This window comes from Rhinoderma darwinii, chromosome 8 (genome assembly GCF_050947455.1).
Source record: "Rhinoderma darwinii isolate aRhiDar2 chromosome 8, aRhiDar2.hap1, whole genome shotgun sequence".
NCBI lineage: Eukaryota > Metazoa > Chordata > Amphibia > Anura > Rhinodermatidae > Rhinoderma > Rhinoderma darwinii.
The window spans coordinates 86,251,114-86,272,229 of NC_134694.1; the positions used below are offsets into that span (position 1 = coordinate 86,251,114).

At 40.9% G+C, this 21,116-nt stretch overlaps 1 protein-coding gene across 1 annotated transcript in view; it reads right to left on the minus strand.

Annotated features, from left to right (window-relative positions):
- Window positions 1-21,116, minus strand: part of PASD1 (PAS domain containing repressor 1) — a 60,066-nt gene continuing 38,950 nt past the window's right edge. The window contains exons 11-20 of the mRNA XM_075834361.1: window positions 18,052-18,199; window positions 13,979-14,060; window positions 13,176-13,299; window positions 10,266-10,372; window positions 10,070-10,156; window positions 8,543-8,701; window positions 6,962-7,156; window positions 5,431-5,957; window positions 4,690-4,897; window positions 1-4,383 (exon numbers count right to left, since the gene is read on the minus strand). Coding sequence (XP_075690476.1) covers window positions 4,228-4,383; window positions 4,690-4,897; window positions 5,431-5,957; window positions 6,962-7,156; window positions 8,543-8,701; window positions 10,070-10,156; window positions 10,266-10,372; window positions 13,176-13,299; window positions 13,979-14,060; window positions 18,052-18,199 — 1,793 coding nt within the window. The 3' untranslated portion in view covers window positions 1-4,227. The remainder of the gene's footprint in view (window positions 4,384-4,689; window positions 4,898-5,430; window positions 5,958-6,961; window positions 7,157-8,542; window positions 8,702-10,069; window positions 10,157-10,265; window positions 10,373-13,175; window positions 13,300-13,978; window positions 14,061-18,051; window positions 18,200-21,116) is intronic.

The following is a 21,116-nucleotide window of genomic DNA, read 5'->3' on the forward strand; positions in this document are numbered from 1 at the left end:
AAGCGCCGTATTTTGACAGCGACGCATAAAATAAAGGCTCATGGGAACAGAACAACGTAAAACCCATTGCAATCAATGGGCAGATATTTGTAGGCTTAATGGAACTGTTTTTCAGGCGTAATTCGAGGCGTAAAACGCCCGAATTACGTCTGGAAACACTGCGTGTGAACATAGCCTTTCCATGCGGTATAATAACCAATCAGTAAATCATCTGCCTTCCCTTAGACTTTTTATATTACTACAATAACTCTTCGACACGTATGACATTAACCTATTAATCTGCTCCCCTGTATAAGCTAATGTAGACCTAAAGATTCTGAAGACCGTTCCTTTTTATGCCAAGCATGGATTCTTCTCAACAGCGGCGTGTACAATGCAAACTGGCTGCCTCCAAAGTAAACCTCCAGTTTGTTGAAATCTGACACTCCAACCCTCATTTTGGTCTGCAGCTTTTTCTATGATTGTTCTCTATTATGTGCTATAAAATGATCAATTATATTGTGCAAGCATTTTTATGGGCAATGCGCCTCTCATAAGATCCCTGAATTACTCCGCTGATAACTTTCTGGCATAGGTTTGGACTGACTGTAAGGGTATGTTCACACGCTGAGCCAAAAACGTCTGAAAATACAGAGCTGTTTTCAAGGGAAAACAGCACCTGATTTTCAGACGTTTTTTGAGCAACTCACGTTTTTCGCGGCGTTTTTCGCGCCGTTTTCATGCCGTTTTTTCGGCCGTTTTTGGAGCTGTTTTCATTGGAGTCTATGAGAAAACGGCTCCAAAAACGTCCCAAGAAGTGTCCTGCACTTCTTTTGACGAGGCTGTAATTTTACGCGTCGTGTTTTGACAGCTGTCAAACGACAACGCGTAAATTATAGGTTGTCGGCACAGTACGTCGGCAAACCCATTCAAATGAATGGGCAGATGTTTGCCGACGTATTGGAGCCGTATTTTCAGGCGTAAATCGAGGCATAATACGCCTCGTTTACGCCTGAAAATAGGTCGTTTGAACCCAGCCTTAAATGTAAGCAGCGCCTGCAACAGAATTTTTTACGTTTTGTATATTTAGGGCTTATCCACACGTAACGAATTTCTGCAGCATTTCCGCTTAAACTAGTAGTCAATTTGCTGCGGAAAAACTCCCATTTCCTGTGTTTTTTACTGCAGAAAATAGTGTGGATTTCACTGCGTTTTTTTCAATAGTAATTTAGTGCATTTTCTTCAGCAGCAGGAATGGACATGCTGCGGAACAAAAAATACGCACGGCAGATGAATTTCCGTACTGAAATTTTCCACAGCGTGTGGCTGACATTTGTTCATTCACACCTACACAACTGTAATCCGCTGCATATTTTTCGTCCACAATTCCAGACGGAAAATACGCAGCAATTCCATTACGTGTGGACGAGCCCTTAGAGTATAGTTATGATTTGCATATCGCCCTAACCTCAGGTTGTTGAATAGACAATTTGTGACTATTCCATGCATGAAAAATTCCTGAAATAGACAGATCAGAGAATTCTTCAGAATTCTGTCATATTTTAACAATTTTTTTTATATATTCTCAAAGAGGATGACTGGGATTAGCGAAAAGGTGCTGCTTTTTTTTCCCCTCTCAGAAACAGCACCACTCTTGTCCATGGGCTCTGTCTGGAAGTGCAGAGTCCCATTTATTTGCATGGATATAAGCTGTAGTACCAGACATAACCCATAGACAAGAGTAGCGCTATATTTGCTTTTTTTTTGGGGGGGGGGGATTTCAGTCTCCTTACCTGGATCATTTAATTTTTTTAAGCGAAAATAAAACATATCCGAGGAGATCTATCAATACCTGCGCACCATGTGGTCTGTGTGCAGCAGTTTCGTTAACATTACGCACACTCTCGGACCTGGCATTGTTCCTCCAAACATTTTTAGTTAAAAAAGTGTTGGAAATGCTAGATAAAGGAGTTGCATTTGATGGGACACTGAAGTACTGGCCACTTTTTCCAAATTCATAGTCTGTATGTGTCAGAAAAAGTGGTGCAGGCCCTTAATAAACATACACCAAAAAAACTGGTGTAAATACATTGATAAATCTTCTCCATTGTCTAAAATGGCCTCAAACTGCAAGCGGCAATTGCTGAATTTTAATTTCCTAACACACTACATTTAAAGGGCCTTAGGACAATAGGCCGGTGCAGCGAGCGCCGATCAACGAAACATCGTTGATAGGTGCTCGTTTGCTCCGGTCACACAGAGCTATGGATGGGGACGAGCACTGGTTACTCCGATCGCTCGTCCCCATACATTATTATCATGTCGGCAGCGCGTCTTCCTGGTTGCACAGGGAGATGTGCTGCCGACGATAATATTTAACACAATACGATCACCAAATGATCACTAATGTTTGCTCGTTCATCTGCTGATCGCTCCCCTGTTTACACGGGGCAATTATCGGCAACGAGCGTTATATGAACGCTAGTCTGCCCAATAATTGCCCGGTGTAAAACCCCCTTAACTGCAGGTAAAAGCGCTGTGTGTGAACATGGCCTTACAGTTCCATCTAGGGCGCGCTTCATTTTAAACTAGTTCTTAATTCACTATGAACAGCCCTTATTCATTTTATGGCTTGACTCTAGGGGTCTGGCAGGCCTATGCTCGTTTTGTAGGGTTATAACCTCAAATAAAAGCAGCGTTTTGGTATTACAAAGTTAATGATTCCTATTGTTTTCATTTGATACATTCCAATAGAATAAATATCTGGGCATTTACTTAATATACGAGTCACATAAATAACAGGTGTACAATAGATCATACATAATACAATACAACGTAAAATTACAATCTGCCAAGGTGAGGTGTTCATTATCTGTCATCCTCACTGGATATAACCATAAAAGTTGCTCAATTGAACAGTTTGTACATCATGCCCAGATGTGCCAAGGTGCCCACTCTACAATCCGTGCCCGCTTCAGTAGTCATATACATAAGCAGGATAGGCCAGAACGCATATGGAATTGCTCCGTAGAAACAATTAGGCAGAATGAGCAGCTGGACAGATATTATTTCTTTTATATCAGAGGCACTATCGAATATTGTGGAACATTTACCTGGAGACAATAAAAAATATAGATTTAAGAACACATACCAATGCAATAAATATATTTATATAACAAATATAATTCATAAATCTGTACATTCTTATTTGACCATCTATTCTAACAATATCTGGGCACATATGAAATAAATGCTACACGCCTGCATATTAACAGCAAGCATGCAGCATTAATAAGCATTACAGTGCAAGTAATTCTACAGCAACCTGGCATCATGGGTAGTACTCATGTGCCAACCTTTAAGGGCTGAACCAGCCGTTCCGTCTATATACAGACATAGCAGAACATTTTCTTTTGTGCTCCATTTACTGCAACAAGATAACCCTGAAGGTTTACCTGCATGGAAAAACCCCACATGACATATTTTAATATTACAGCACAAATGACAATCTCAGCTCTGCTGCATTGACCAAGTCGGCTGTTACATCTGTGGATGGACGTATTAGTCAACCAGCACCAGGCTGGAGCATTATGACCAGTTTGGTTATCTGTTGGGCACTTCTCTAGGTACTTTTCTGATATAGCTCTAAATAGTATACTTTGGCATAAAACACCTAATTGATGCAAGGGCATATAGAACATCACGGTATTAGCATAAATCTCTGAATTTCTTCATAAAGTAGATGTACAAAGATGTGGCTACGTAATGTAGCTTCTATGGTACATAAAAATAGTGCCTGAGGTTATTTGACTTAACCGTAGACTGCCGTCCTCACCCACCGTGCACTCTTCTGAAACATTCTATGCCTAACCAAAACCACTAGATATATGGCTATAGTTTGTGGGCATAGGTATACATAATATAGTTCATAGTCACTTATTGGGTATGCTTTGGCAAACCAAAAAGAAAGCCCCTGACATACACTTTGGTGTAGAGATACTCTCGGTTCTTTTTGAAGGCAGCTGGGAATCTATAATAATGTATATGTGTTTGTTGCTTTCCGCCCTGCATCATTCTGTTTTCCCCCGATCGGTGTATAGCCCATCTTTAATGAACACTTCTCAGAAAAATCTTCAGTGGACTGGACTTGCTATGGGAGAGAGCTTGTGAGCCCATCAATGTCTACTACTACTGTAGCACATGGTGCACGAGTATAATGACTGAGGTCCATTTCTCCTTCCTCTAGTGTCATGGGAGTTGCATCTCCGGTAGGTCGGATATATTTCCAGATTGATTTTGTTGCTGAGGATGCAGAAAATAACCCATGTTATTCTGCTGAGGGATGTGAGGCTGCTGAAACATACGCGGAGACTGGCTCGATTGCATTGATTCTGGATTCTGCATCTGAAACACAATGGAGAACAGTGAAAACAATACCAACATGGGACATGTTCTAACTTTTAATGGCTGCCCACTGTATTTTTCATCATTCTGCTGTTCTTCCTTTATATGGCGCATGAACCTTTGTGGAGCACCAGGTCAAAAGCCCATCTGTCAAGCAGTCCGTACCCAATAGAGAGGGCAGGGGCAGGAGTCAGGTGTTTCGCATAGGCACTTGTAGTGTCTCACCTACCTCCTGATGGCACAGCACCCTGTGATTATTGAAAGCATGGAAGTTCAGTTTTTACAGATCCCTATGGCTTACTTTACCTGAATATAGAGATGCTGTGGTTGGGCCGGCTGCTGCTGACAAGGGTGTAGGTGAATTGCAGCATGGGTCTGCTGGGGGGTAAAGCTGGTTGGAGGGATCATAACTGAAGGAGTATATGCTGGAGCAGGGGACGCTGCAATCACTGTGCTACATGTGATTGGCTGCATATGTAATGAAGGCGGCCGCATTTGTTGGTCCTGAACAAACCTGTCATACAAAAAAAAAACGTAAGAAAAATACAACAGCGAGCTCACTCAACAATTCTGCCGTAAGAACAGGATAAGCTTTGTTTTTCTATCCACAGGGTAGGTGATAAATGTCTGAACGCTGGGAGCCCCACGTCTTGGACCCCTACAAACTACTAGAACAGGGATCCCGAGCCCCCGGTTTCTCGTCACTGCATGACCGCAATGAGGAGAACTTTGAATAGAGCGACTGCCGCTACATTCAAAGTCTAAGGGACAAGTAGAGACACTCGATTACAGCGCTCAGCTGTTTTTGTTCGGGGAGGGGGGCAAGGTACATGGCCTGGCAAGGGTCTCTGTCTTGCTACGCCCCACAGAGTAAAATCTATGCCAGTCTCTGGCATAATTGTAATAATTTATAAAGGTCCAAAGTTGCAATTTTGGACCCACATGAAACTTTTCTTTGCCAGAAAAGTGTCATAGAAAGGTTGATAAATTCCCCGGATAATGTTGAACTTAGTCCAGACACTACCGAAATAAGACGACATTGTTTACCTCAAATGCCTATCTTGAGTGAAATCCGATGTTTGGGATCTGTCCACATTGTCTGTAGAAATCCGTGAAGAAGCAGGGAGGAGAGTTTGTGGGAAAATCATAGTATTATTGTATAGTGGCATCACAATGTTGCCCTGAGTCTGTAACACAGTTGCCTGCTGTGTCTGGTTTACTCTCAACATCCGCTGATGCCTCTGTAACTGTTGCTGGTGCTTCTGCAGCTGCTGTTGTTGGTGACGCTGTTGCTGCTGTAGCTGGTGCTGCAGTTGCTGCTGGTGCTGTAGTTGCTGTTGTGCTTGCTGGACTTGCTGATGCTGGTTTTGCGGCACTTGTTGTATTTGCTGGTGTTGCGGTGCTTGTTGTATTTGCTGGTGTTGCGGCGCTTGTTGTTGTATTTGCTGGTGTTGCGGCGTTTGTTGTTGGACTTGCTGGTGCTGCGGCGCTGGCTGTTGTATTTGTTGATGCTGGTGTTGTGGTGCCTGCTGTTGTATTTGCTGAGTTTGAGGGTGTTGCTGGTGAGGTGCATTCTATTTTTTAATGCAAAATAAAGATGAACAGTGGTTAGTCAATGATAAAAGTAGTATTTCCATTCAATCTCATTCATTTACTGCATGCATTTCCCCATGTGAGACGTAACATGTATTTAAGACCCTAGAATATAGTGTTAACAGGCTTCTGTCATTGGATAGTGTCAGAGCTTATATATGTATTTTGAGTCCGTGCCTAGGACTGGATATAATTGACCTGCTGAAGGTTATAACCCTGTTCTAGAGGTACAAGTTGGAAACACTCTGCCATAGACTACTACCCAAGACCACCCCCTATGACCAAAGCGGAGAGACGCTAAGTATCAGCGGGTCCTGTTCTGAGGGACCCAGCCAGTGAATGTATAATGTGGACGGACATTCTTTTGAATGTATGACTGGTTACAACTTTCCTGGGTGATAAAACCTTATCTCCTGGGGTTTTTAAAACTGGACTCGCAGCGATCAGCTGATCACCAGGCCGGCTTCATTTTCAGAAGACATTGTCATGGTGACACAATCCAACCATACAGGAGACGTTGCCACCCCCAGGTACGTTCCAAGAGCTGGGACCCGCATCTTTTAGATATTTATGGAATGTCCTGTGGATATGCCATAATGGAAATAACCCTTTAAGGTCTGTGCTGAGCTTTTCTATACTGCAAAAGTCTACTGACATATACCAACCCAGCGAATGCCAAAAGGACACTCTTTTCGTCAAGCCCATAGGCACTCTATCGACACTTTTGGCGTATATACTAAGAGCATTTTCTAACGCATATGCAAAAAATACACAACAAATGCAGTCTGAATATAACCTAAAGAAATATTCACAAACATGTGACATATATTTCCTCCCACCTATTCTGTCCGTATCAATATTGAGCATTGTGGGTTTCATTTTCAATGGCACATATAATAATATCTGGCAAATTGCCAGCATCAGCAACATGGATCTCATCTATGAGCTTGACTAATAGATTATGTACTCAGAATGAATTAGTTACCTGATTTGGTGTAACATACGGAGGAGGGGAGGTTATCTGAGATCCACAAAAGTGTTTGGAACTCATTATCGGCTGAGATTTTTTTCCCATTTCGAGACTTTGCCTGGCCACTACTCCAGACTGGCGGGACGCCCTCCTTGAATCCGGCTGCTGCACATTATTAAATTCCATTGGGATCGGTTGCTGCATAAACATCTACACAGGAGACAAAAAAGAAAAACAATATTATATTCATAGACCATGTAACCATTACCTTACCACTAGCAATCTATAACTTCAAGAATATTTCATTCAGCCGGTGTGCTGTTCAATGTTGCCCAGTATTAAGGTAATCTGGTATCCAGCAAATGACTTAACAGCACATACCCTATAAAATGACAATATCAAGATGGCAGACTTTCTACCAGAAAATGATGAAATATTCAAAGCCAAAAACAATGTATCCAAATATTCTACCTTTTTATGTTGTTACTTGATCAGGGTCACCAACAAAATGGTGTTAAAGAGGTGCCCCATCAGGACAACCCCTGTCCATATGCCGTATTAGGGGATATGGATGTCACAGATGTAGGTCCCTGGCTAGGCACTAACAAGCAGCGGCTCTTGTTCTGGTGGGCTGGGGGCACCTATGTTATTTATCAAGAATTTCCAGATGGCAACAAAAGCCAGTTTTTTTCCAACTAACTAATTTCGATAGAAATATATATTTAGGTAAAACATTGTAATAATCTTTATTAAATTAACCAAAAAGACGAACCACATACAGAGTTAAAATTACAATGTAATCCGGTGGAGAGTACGCTCAATACTACAGCTATATCTCAGTGTAGTGGTAGCTGTAGGGAGGGTGTAGTCATATTACTACTGCTCAGTTGTGGTTGAGGTGCATTGTATCTATCTATTAAGTCTGTCTGTTAACACTGACTGCCTGAGGATGATATTGCGCTAAAAATTCAGAGAAGCCCCCCCCCCCCAGAAATGTTTTGCTGCGTCAGGCAGCGTCTTCAGGGGTTTTGGGGCTAAGGGGGGGGGGGCACCAATGCATTACACAAATCAGCTGTTTACTGGAGGTCTTTGGAACTCCAGCCCATAGTCCTCCCAGTCACACAAAAAGGCAGGATTATGCCTGTTCATATCTGCGTTGGAGCCTCCATTAGTGGACTCCGTCACAGATCTGGTCCAAAATGGCAGAAATAATAGTGCCGCATGAACACAGATATGAACAGGTCCCAAGCTTAGACATTATCAAATAAAGCTACAGGCCCGGAGCCTGAAAAAAAGATTCTGATCACAACATTTGCTGTTCCGATTTCTGTCAGAAGTTTTAATCATATAGATCTTGTTTGTATTCAAATTACCGAATACATTTATGTCCCTCATATACACACATAGCTACAATATTCAAGCCAGGTAGGAATTATATATATATATATATATATATATATATATATATATATATATATATATATATATTGTACTTGATTATTTAAATCCACTTAAGGCTGCATGTACACACAAGTGGTAGTGTGCCACTCATGGGTTCAATGTGTTTCACCTGTGAAACCGCGTACGTCGGGGTACCTGCAAATTGGAGTCCTGAACTAGCATTAGCTGTTCCTTTAAGACATCTAGTTCTTGCTGTTGCGTTTTGATGTCTGCCTGTAATATCCGCGTCCTCTCTTCCAGTTGTTCTTTCAGTTGGTTCACCATTCCTAGGTGACTGGGGTAATGACAGACCGGCTACAAAACATATTGGTAGATATTATGGAGAGGATAGTTCGTAGTTATAAAAAAATTGGTCCATTAATACATAAAGTAATATATATTAGAGTCTCTTTTCAAAGCAAACATGTCACATAACCTAAATTATTAATTTAAATTTTTAAAAACACATAAAACGATGATTCATATATATAAAAAAATACTTTACTATTGTTAGTAATACTTAAAAAATTAGTATGTACAATTTGGGAGTCTTGTGAGGTGAAATTTGATATGTAGGATAAGTTGAAAAGTTATTGGCATATTAAAGAAGGTGTTGTACGAATGCATTATAGGGCGCCCATGGACTGCTGAGTCCGTGTTGTACATCTGTGCGCCTCTGATTTTATGCTGAGGCACTGAGAGAAATTATGTGGAATCCATGAGAAAAAAGTAGTTCTGGTGGGGTACTCATTCTCCTTGCTGAGATCCAGCTGATAGGAATTCTTAAGGTCTATGCTACCTGGGAAAAATATGCAAAATAGCTCTCCTCCAGAAGAAAGAAAACGGTCTCCCTACTGCCCCCTATAGGTGACTACCCTCTAAGTCAATGTATAACCCCTTATAGAGCCTACAAACATGACTTGGGTTAATAGCCAAACCAGAGACTATTATCTGGATCTCTGCAAGGAGAATCTGGACCTTCCAAGAGTTGCTTTAAATTCAACCAGAACCCTACTCTGTACTGATGTAGGGAAACAACTTTGAAACAATGCTGTCCGCAGATGGTGTCCCTGGTTTGGCTATTACACCATGTTTAAATGTTTCAAGGCTCTATTAAGGTTCGGAAACTGACTTGCAGGGTAGTCACATATAGGTGGCACTAGAGAAACTTTCTTCTTTCTGTAGGAGAGATATTTAGCAAAAAAATGGTGGCATGGAGCATGTCGTATAACGCAGGTATTCTTTTAAAGAAGCAGTACTTTGACAGCATGATATTGAGGCACCGTGAGGCAGCACATGGAGTGTCTACAAGTCCAAAATATTTTCGCTATTTCAGTCATTACTTGGGGCACACCAGAAATGTGAATGATATGATAAGAAGTGTGAAGCTCCACCTTTGATTAATATTGGCTCTATAGTCAGTAAATGGTTAATGCAGCATCTTTATAGCCAATTTTAGTCAGCAATTTAAAGCATGAGAAAGTGATAAAATATGTATGTACAGTGTGAAATAATATTATTCGTAATGATTAATCGTGGCGCTAAATATTTTAGAAGACTGGAGCCGCAAACAATTTATTGTAAAATGAAGACCTTTGGTGGGCAGGATGTCTCATTGTATACATTTATTGAGAGCCGTAGGATGTTCTCAGTCATGTGGCTTTATTGTAACTTTTTATTTACCAAGATGGCTTGCTTTGGTGAAATAGTCGGCTGCGCCACGTGATGTTGGGGTATATGTTCAGCTGCAGGTTGAGGGGTTACTACAGGCTAGAGAAAAACAAAGAAGATTAACAATATTATAGCTCAAGGATTTGTGTGAAAAGATATAGGTTTTGTGATAACTCTAGTGCATGGATATAGTCACATATGTATATACCTGGTTTGCATTGGGTGCCATTCTTATTTGGGGCATGTCCTGCTGACTCAAAGTCATGGAGTGTCTAGAAGGAGTACTGGCTTCTGTACGTCTCATAGATGATGTTGCTAAAACACAGGACAAAATAACATTAGGAACACTGAACAGTTTATACTTTACGGTAATATGACAGTTTACATTCTGTGTTCTGAATCATATAGAAAATGACAGACTTACATTTAACAAACACATTTTAGTCATGATTAACCCCTATCCTGCGCCGCCATTTTTTATTTTCACTTTATTTTTTTCCTCCCCACGTTTGAAAAGCCATAACTTTTTTATTTTTCTGTCGATATAGCCGTATGAGGGCTTGTTTTTGGCGGGACAAGTTGAAGTTTTTTTTACATCATCATTTATTGTACCATATAATGTACTGAGAAACTGGACTTTTATCTTCGTGAGGTGGATGGGAAAAAAGAAAACAGGGATTCCTCCATTGTTTTTTGGGTTTTGTTTTTACGGCGGTTACCGTGCGGTCAAAACTACATGTTAGTTTTATTCTGCGAGTCAATCCCATTATGGCGATACCAAATTGATATAGTTTTTTTTATATTTTAATACTTTTAAAAGAAAAAAAAAATTTTCTCACTAGTGACGGACGTCGCAGGACAAGCGTGATACTTGTAGATATTACACGCAATCCGACTGTTTGAAAAAGGTCTATGATTGACTGAAACGTCACATACGTACATACGTTGTCTGTGGATGGCTATACAAAATAAAAAGATTATTCTTTCAAAGATCCCGCTGGTTACACTGATGTATCGGCTGACACTGAGCCCACTCCATACTCCCCCTCGAGACCTCCGCCATATATACACAGCAGATGTCAGGTAGGGGTTAATAGGCCTATATCCAGGCTAGGAATCCATGATGACTATAACCACATGTTATTACAGAAATACACATATATAACATTGTGTCACAATTTGCTTAGTGGCCTATGTAGAAGAGAATGGACCCCATATTATAGTGCTGGGTTTTGCCACATAGGACAGAAGGACCAGGTGTTTATTTCCCGCACTACATCCTTTCCATGACCCTTGGGCCAATTCCCCCTTTTTTGCTATCAATATAGTTCCTCTGGAGAGAGGAGTCCTGCTTAGGTTCTCAACACCCAGTAGCAAAGTGGATGAGACCAACCAGGTGTGGGCCCGCTCTCTCCAAGGGTCCCCTATTGCAGCTGCATCATCTGCATCTATGGTATGTACGCCCTAGAGTTTCCTGCAACATACCCTCAGTTTCATCGCTGGAACAATCAGAACAGAGCGGTTCTCCTGGCTGCATTACAGCCTCAAGAGTACAGAAGAGTGCTGCGCAGCCCTAACTTTATACAGTCGTGCTGTATTGGCATGTTTTCGATTCCACCAATTTCAGCAGGATACAGTATGAAAGCAATATCGTGTGTATGGGGGAAGCCTGACTGTCCCCAGATATTGCACACTATAATCTATTTATACACCATACATATCACTGACTGCATGTGAATATAGTGATAGGAACATATTTTGTACAAATTGTGTTTAGTGACCACCACGTAGTTGCCAGGGGTGAACGTCAGACTAGATACCTATACCACTGTCTGACCCTGTGTAGACAGGCGTAATACAATAGAGTGGAGTATAGAGAGGTTGTTGATAAAAAAAGAAGAGAACTTTTACCTAAGTGACCCTATGATGTTCTGGGTATACTGGATAAACCTACACAATTAGTGTATATAGCCCCTCTATATACCTGGTAACTGACTGCACCCCTTAATGTGAACACCGATTGGTAGTGTTCACATTAACAATAGTATTTAAACTTAGACCATCATCTCATTTTACAGATCTTTTATCTCTACGCGTTTCATCCCCGGGGCTAAATATCACGCTGCTGGAGTCCACCATCAGGGCTCTGGCAAAGCAGTTTTCACTGCTCTTCATCTACTTTATTATTTATCAACAGCAGTTTTTACAGCTCTTAATATCCGCATCGATCTCCTGGGGATCCCCCAAATGTTAGGGGGTGAAATGCGATGAGATAATTGTCTAATTTTAGATACTATTGTTAATGGGAACACTACCAATCGGTGTTCACATTAAGGGGTGCAGCCAGTTATCAGGTATATACAAGGGCTATATACACCAATTGAGTAGGATTATAGGCAGTATACCCAGAACATCATAGGGTCACTTCGGTAAAGGCTTTTTTCATCAACAACCTCTCTATACTGCATTCTTTTGTCTTACGCCTGTCTACACAGGGTCAGATAGTGGTATAACTATACTTAATCTATAATTCAGTGATACATTTATTTATACATAGTAGTAATAATAATAATTTCCATGGCTAAATAGTTTAATTAATATTTAATGTCTATTTTGTCAAGGAGAAACCAGTGGAAGTAAGGCAAGGAAAAGGAAGCTGAAAATAGACATAATGATCAGGTTTATTAATATTACTGTAGAAAAAAACAGAAACCTGATGGACCCTGTTGTAAGTCAATGGGGAGGAAAAAACAAATCCATCATATCAGTCATAAATCCTGTAAAAACCAAGATGTCAGTGTGAACAGAGGTTTATAATGGAAGCCACAGAACTGTGCTAGATTCATCATAAAAACGGATTCCAGTGACGCCTGAAGCACCCATTGACTTCTAATGGGGACTGTCCAAGTTCCATCGCAGTCTTCATTGTTTTGGCTGCAAGAATAGCGCTGTATGCAGTGTTATACTTGCCGTCAAAATTGACACAACTGCCAAGGGAGTCTCCAAACGAAGTCCCTGATGCAGATGGGAACAGAGCCCAGGGTATCAAAAATTACTACAAGTGTTTGATAAATGTCAAAAATAAAAAAACAAGAAATATTTAAAGGAGTATACATACACGCAGAGTCTGAGAGGGCTGTGTGAGACGATCTGCGGGAGCTATGCGATGAGACAGACATGCCTTCTCTGCTCGGCTCCTGGTTATTTGTACATTGTCTAATATCTAGATACGTGTTTTGGATCTGCATTTAGAAGAGAAGAAAACACTCATGTTACTTCAATGCAGATAAAGAATACAAGTGACAAGAACATCTATTACATAATTCATTCAATTCAGCACCAGATGGTCTGCATTTTCCCAATTAATCCCAATGTCAATTTTCTCTGTGGGATGAAGTAAAGAGTAATTCCAGGTAGGTCATGACAGTGGAAATCCTCTTGTTCTGAAATTTTAATATACAATATCTTCCAGAATATTCACTAAAAAGCCACGAAGGTGGTTTTGTAGATGCTGGGTTAACATAATTCTTCAGCTCATGCTCCATTGAACATCCCCTAGGGCTGGTTTTACATGGGTGTAATATGTTTGAATTGCAATGTCCATATTATGTCCGCAACACCCCCCCCCCCCCCCCGTCGTTATACTGAATCTAGCTTAGATCTCTATAGAATCCAATGGTGATCTTAGTCCAGTTCAGTAGAGCAGCAGGTTGGGGGGTGGGGGGTCCAGCTGTTGAGGACTTAATGCAGACCCTAAAATAGAGGAGTATTGTACCATGTGAAACCAGCCTAAAGTTGGTGTCAGTTTATCACTGCTATATCAGGACCGTGGCACCTAAGGTATGTCTGCAAATTACACAGGTGAGATCGCTGGGTCATTATATATTAGACATCACAAAAACTCTGATAGGTGCAGTGTACCTTTATCGACGACTCCGCAATTTCTAGAGCGGACTCCTCCAGGCCCAGGTCTCGCCTCCTTTCTGCTCGGACTTCGGCATAGCTGTAAAATAGTACAGTAATAAGGACCATAAAACATGTGTAAAAAGTGATGCAACTTACTTGTACCATGACTCTATGGATATATACTATATGGATCCAGGTTATGGTAAAGGTGTCTGGGTACAGACACAATAATATATATACAGGGAGGGAGAGAATGCTTGTATCTAACAGTATTGTATTCATATAAGGTCTCGGGTACCTCACTGATCTTGATCCATCGCTCTGTATGTCCGTATACATTGAGTTGTTAATCCATTTTAAAAGTGCATTGCTACATTTAAAGAGGTTGTCCAGATTCAGCAAATTAATGTTATTTTTTGTATTATTAAAAGTTATAAATTTTCCCTAAATTCTTTCTGTATTAAGTTTTCACGGTTTTCAGGATCTCTGCTTGTTGTTATTCAGTAGAAACATTCATGGTTTATTTCCAGTGGATACAACTCTGTCCATGGTCATGTGATGGACACACAGGTGCTGGGGTCATTAAAAGACACAGCTCTGATACACATACTGTAACTGTAATGAGCCCAGCACCTGTGTGTCTATCACATGACCATGGACAGAATATTATCCACTGGCATTCCTCCCTACCGCCCCGCATTCATCGGGACAGTCCCGGATTCCGGGTGGTGTCCTGCTGTCCCAGGCGGCTGGTGATATTTCCAGTGTCAACTGTATCTGCGTACTCAGGATGCAGATATAATTGATTCCAATGCTGAAGCAAGTAACCGTCAGCTCCCTACTTCAGCATTCAGGGAGCTGACGGTTACTTGCTTCACCATTGGAATCGATTGTATTTGGCGTTCGCTGTGTGAAGTGGTCGTAAGCGGCTCAGGCACAGACAGGTGCGATACAGTGATGTAATTGCGCCGAGCAACTCACAACACAGAGCAGAGGAGCAGCGGAATATCCTCCATTTGTCGTGGGAACAGGTATAGATGAGTATTTATTTTATTTTATTTTTCTTAGGCACTATCGGGCATTATACTGTATGGGGGAAGCTATAGGGGCATTCTACTGTATAGGCAGCTGTGGGGGCTTTATACTGTATGGGGCAGCTGTGAGGAATAATACTGTATGGTACAGCTATGGGGCATTATGCTGTATGGGGGGATTTGTGTGGGAATTATACTGTATGGAGGCATCTGTGTGGGCATTATACTTTATGATGGCAGCTAAGGGGGCATTGTACGGTATGGGGGCATTATACTGTATGGAGCAGCTTAGGGAGCAATATACTGTATGGGGAATCTGTGTGGGCATTATATATTATTGTGACAGCTATGGGGGCATTATACTGTATAGAACAGCTTTGGGAGCGTTATACTGTATGGGGGCAGCTATGGGGAATTATACGGTGTAGGGCAGCTTTAGGGGCATTATGCTATATCGGGCAGCTATGGGATATGATGCTGTATGGGGGAATTTGTGGGCATTATACTGCATGGAAGCATCTGTGTGGACATTATGCTGTATGGGGGCATCAGTGTAGGCTTTATACTGTATGGGTGCATCTATGGGGCATTATACTGCCGGGACAGCTATTAGGCGGCATTATACTGTATGGGAGGCACTATGGGGTGTTATACTGTGTGGGGGCAGCTATAGGGGCATTATACTGTGTGGGGGGGGGTTCTATGGGGGCATTATACTGTGGGAAGCACTATGGGAGCAGGATGCTGTGTGGGCTGAACCGGGTGTGTATGGAAGGGGTTGGAGGCGTAGATGCGCATGCTGCAGCAGTTGACACTCTTTGCGATACTTGAAAGTTGGGAGGTATGTCCACTGGAAGTAAACAATGAATGCTCCTACTGAATAACCACAAACAGAGATCTTGAAAACCGTGAGATATTAAAGGGCTTTTCCAGTCCCTACAAATTGATGGCCTATCCTCAAGATAGGCCACCAATAGCTTATGGGTCGGGTTCCGACTCCCGGGACCCCCGCCGATTAGCTGTTTTGAAGGGGGTACATCACTTGTACGAGCGCTGCTTCCCTTCATTTCTTCTTGCTCACTATGAATCATCGTCACGGATGTAGCGGAGATTCACAGGTATTGCAGACTTCTACTCCCATTCACTTCAGTAGGAGAAGAAGGCTGCAATACCTGTGAATCGCCGCTACATGTGTGTCGACAATTCATAGTGAACAAATAGAAAAGAAGGGGAACGAGCGATGCACCCCCTTCAAAACAGCTGATTATTGGGGTATGAATAGCACAGTCTACTACGGTATTGATTGCGTCACAACAAAGGAAACCCTTAAACAACGGTGACAAACGGAAACCATTTGCATCGGATCCGTCACCATTGAAATCAATGGTGATGCAAACGGAAACCTATGGTTTCCGTTTGATCCGTTTTGGATTCCGTTCATGGGTTCCCCTGATGGAAAGCTCCGACAGAACCCATGAACGGAGTCCCAACACAGATGTGAACGAATCCTAAAGTGTAGCTAACAGCTATATACTCTCACAATTGCAGAGGATAGTTGTTTTCTATAAAGTTACACTAACTGTAAATTTACCATCAGATGGCGCTATATACCTGATTTAAAGCTGACTGATTATTGCACATTTTCATGTTTCTATATGCAGCATATGTAGAAGGTTATGTACAAGGGTTAAAATCTAACTATTTCTGTAATTTAATAACCATAAAATATCTTGTCATTTGCTGATGTGTATTATCCTTTCAAATTCTCCATCTGCATGTTCTAATATAGCTGGATGATAATATAATATAACTAGAGGCATATTATAAAGTTACAAATACTATGTGTGATGGGCAAGTCTTGCTGCTTGGATCCCCCAAGAATGTCATATATCACAAGACAAACCATAATGTAAGTGTTCCTTTCCCCTGAGGTGCAATGCAGTGAAACGAAAAAATTTACGGTATTGATTTCAATACTTCCCGGTAGTCCTAAAGAAGTCGGGTCTGCTGCAGATCTCAGCTCTGGCTAATTGAGGGGTTTCAGGACATTTTACATGTTTTTTTTATGGAAAGAAAGTTTCTATACATTCTAATATAGTTTCAACTCCTCGCCATTTTTAAGATCCTGCGTCAACCACAGTAGTGTAATCACCGCAAGAATGCTATGGGGCCCATAGTGGGAGGGGTCCGGCAGTAAACTGCTTCTCCTGCCTCCACACACACAGTCAGAGCCTTTGCCTGAAGATGCCACAAGGGGGAGCTCACTGCATAGAACTTTTTACAGCTCCTACTCAGTTTAATAGCTATATAAACCCATTTGCACTGAGCTCCCCCTAGTGGTGGCTGTAGGAAGCCAGGGTTTTATCATTTAACTCCATATGATTGAACTCCATATGATTTGCAGCTCAATGTCAGAATGCCAGAGCTCTAAATTAGGCTGGGTTCACACGAGCATGTTACGTCCGTAAAGGACGGAACGTATTTTGGCAGCAAGTCCCGGACCGAATACACTGCAGGGAGCCGGGATCCTAGTATCATAGTCATGTACGACGCTAGGAGTTCCTGCCTCTCCATGGAACTACTGTCCCGTACTGAAAACATGATTACAGTACGGGACAGTTGTCCTGCAGCGAGGCAGGGACTCCTAGCGTCGTACATAACTATGATGCTAGGAGCCCGGCTCCCTGCACTGTGTTCGGTCCGGGACTTGCGGCCGAAATACGTTCCATTCATTACGGACGTAACATGCTCGTGTGAACCCAGCCTTAGGGTGAACATTAACTTTAATTGAAAAAAAAAAAGTAGCGCATTTGTCGGAGCTCTCTTCAAGCTGTGGGAAGCATTATAAGTTTTGCTCTGGGGCGCTATACTTTCTGTATACACCACTGGTCAAACGCATTAAAATAGCTGGCTTGAATTTATCTTGCAAAACGCCAGAAATCATATTAGACAGAACGCAATAATAAGAAATACACAAGGCCAAACAGCTGCAAGGTTTTGGCACAAGATCAGGTTCTGCTTTGGTTTTCAGTTCTCCGCAATAATAATTCTTACCTAACAACGGTGTGTGTACAAACAATGAACTCGGGCTTGGAATTCCACTGGTGGTAGGTGATGTAGTAGTGCGTCTGCAGCCAGATCCATTGTTGGCCTTTGGTTAGAAACCTGTAGTAACAGGACTTTCCCTTCCCGTATTGCATCACTAATAATCAATAAATGGAAAGCACAATAATCAGTGACAGACACATAAGGTATACTGAAGCCAAGAAACTTGCCGGGAATCACATTAAAACAAAGCAATAAAAAAAAAAAAAAACATAAGGAAGGTTATTAAGTAGGTTTATAAAATCTTCTGATCTTTGATTTTACCTGTCAACTTATTATAGAGGTAGCAGTGTTGAAATTGTTATTGGTTTCCTTAGGGCTGCATTATTACCCAGAGAATACATAGTAGGTTTTCTTGCGGCCCATGTACTGCTACAGATACGACATTGTGATATTACCAGGTAAGAAACCCATCCGTACAAACAAACTCAGCTCTGCTACATCTTGTTAAATAATTTGTTAGTTCCATAGCATGTTGGAATTTGCATGTTCATGTAAAACGGATAGGTGGCTCTTAACATGCTAATATCAAAAATTCTATTCAGACGTTTATTAGTTAAATATATTTCTGGAAAAGTTAGATGACAGCCAATTTTGAAGTCATTACATATCTCACAGGGTTTAATCACCAATATTATTATACTATATAAAACACGATTATTGACATAAATACCATATCTATATTCCAGCCCTGTTTACTTTATAACTATGTGTGTGTGTATATATATATACTTAATTACTATTGATTTTCCTGAAGCAATTTTCTCTTTAGGGTATGTTCACACGGGCTATTTTCAGCCGTTTTCGGCCAGTAAACGTCCCGAAATACGGCTGAGAAAATCGGAATCAGAACGCACAGAAACATCTGCCCATTGATTTCAATGGGAAATACGGCGTTCTGTTCCGACGGGGCGGTTTTTTACGCCTCATTTTCAAATAACGGCACGTAAAAAGACGCCCCGTAAAAAGAAGTGCATGTCACTTCTTCAGCCATTTTTTGAGCCGTTTTTCACTGACTAAATAGCTCCAAAAACACAGCGAAAAACAATAGTTTGATTAAAAAAACGGCTGAAAATCAGGAGCTGCTTTCCCTTGAAAACAGCTCCGTATTTTCAGCTGTATTTTGTTAACTGTGTGAACATGCCCTTACAATTAATGGGGCTCTGGTGTAGAGTTGGTGTAAGACTTTTTGATAATTAATTGAAATGGAATGATTCTTGGGCAGAGCTTTGGTATCTACATCACGTTCATTGTCGGAACAGTATTTTTCATAGGCTGCGTGGCTGCAGCTCTTCATGTAATCTTATTAAAAACTTGTGATTTATCTGTGCACTTCACTTTACTTTTATCATTAAAAAAAAATCCTGGCGCAGAAATACCAGTCTGCTAGTAGTAGGATACGGCTGGGTTCACATTACTTTGGGGCATTGCGTTCAGTGGGACCTTTTAAAATAAGTTGCCAAATTTATGCCTCGGATGTATACAACTGTATGCCTATACACATATACATAAATGTCTATACAATTGCAATCGTCTTCTATTGACTACCATTATAACCCTACGTAAGTGTTGTTTTTTTTTGCATAAAGTTGTATCGAAAAGCTTAGTTGGCTTATTAACCCCATAAGGAGACACAGACAATTTTTGGCCTTCTGGACGCAGCAAATTTTGTAAAAAATTTTCATTGTCGCATTTCAAGGGTCATAACTTTTTTGTTGTTTTTTTGTCGACGCAGCCATACGAAGGACTAATTTTTGTAGGACAAATTATATTTTTTAATGGTATCATTTTAGGGTACCTATAACTCATTGATTAACTTACTTTTTTTTGGGAGGTAAAAACAAAAAGCAACTCAAACCATTTTTTTGTAATTTTTGAGGCCATTTATTGTACGGTAAATATATCATTTTAACTTTGTTCTAAAAAGTCATTACCTTTACACCGATACCAGATATGTACAGGTTTTTTATATTTTACTACTTTCCCACAATAATAGCATCTTTCATAAAAAAAATTTTTGGGTATTTCAACATTCTGAGCGCTATTACATTTTTATTTCCCCGTCGACATAGATTTATCAGGGTTTGTATTTTGCGGGACGAGTTATATTTTTCAATAGTACTATTTTGGGGTACATCTAACTCATTGATTAACTTTTCTAAACATTTTGAAGGAAGATTAATAGGAAAATACAGCTATTCCACCATTGTTTTCTATTAAAAAAAAGTATACGTCGTTCACCGTGCGATATATATGAAATGTTAACTTTATTATTCAGATCATTACGAATGCGGCGATTCCAAATATAAATGTTTTCATTATCTTTGCATTAAAAAATTATTTTATTGTTTTAAACTTCAAAACTACTTTAAAGCTTTTTTATTTATCTTTTTCTAAACTTTTTTTTCATTTTTAGTCTTACTACAGGACTTGAATGTGCGCTCTCCTGAATGTTTCAATAATACACTACAATACTTCTGTTTTGCAGTGTATTATTGCCTGTCCGTGCTTTACTGAAAGGAAACCTACTAGGTCCTGCCAAGACAACCCATCGGCACCCCGCGATCGCCTTGCCATCACGGTGACTTAGATGCCGTGGCAGCTATTGACCATCTAAGCGGTTAAGTAGATCTGATCAGCGTTATCTCCTATCCCGACCGTTACAGCGGGATGAGAGTACTTGTCCTGCACCATCACCATGATGTGATAGTACAGCGGTTCGCGGGAACGACCCGCTCGCAGTGATGTACTATGACGTTATGGGGCAGGAAGGGCTTAAATTTAAAGTACAGATATCAGAGCTGTGTCTTGCAAGGTGTCGTGTACCTGTGCGTCAATCACATGACCAGGACAGCATTTTATCTACTGGAAGAAAACAATGGAGGTTCTCTCTATCTTTAAAACCGTGAGGAACTTCTATATGTTGAAAATGTTATAAACTTTCATTATACAAAGAATAACCTTTATTTGCCTAAACCAGAATGCCCCCGGTATATAAAAACAGCCAATACAGC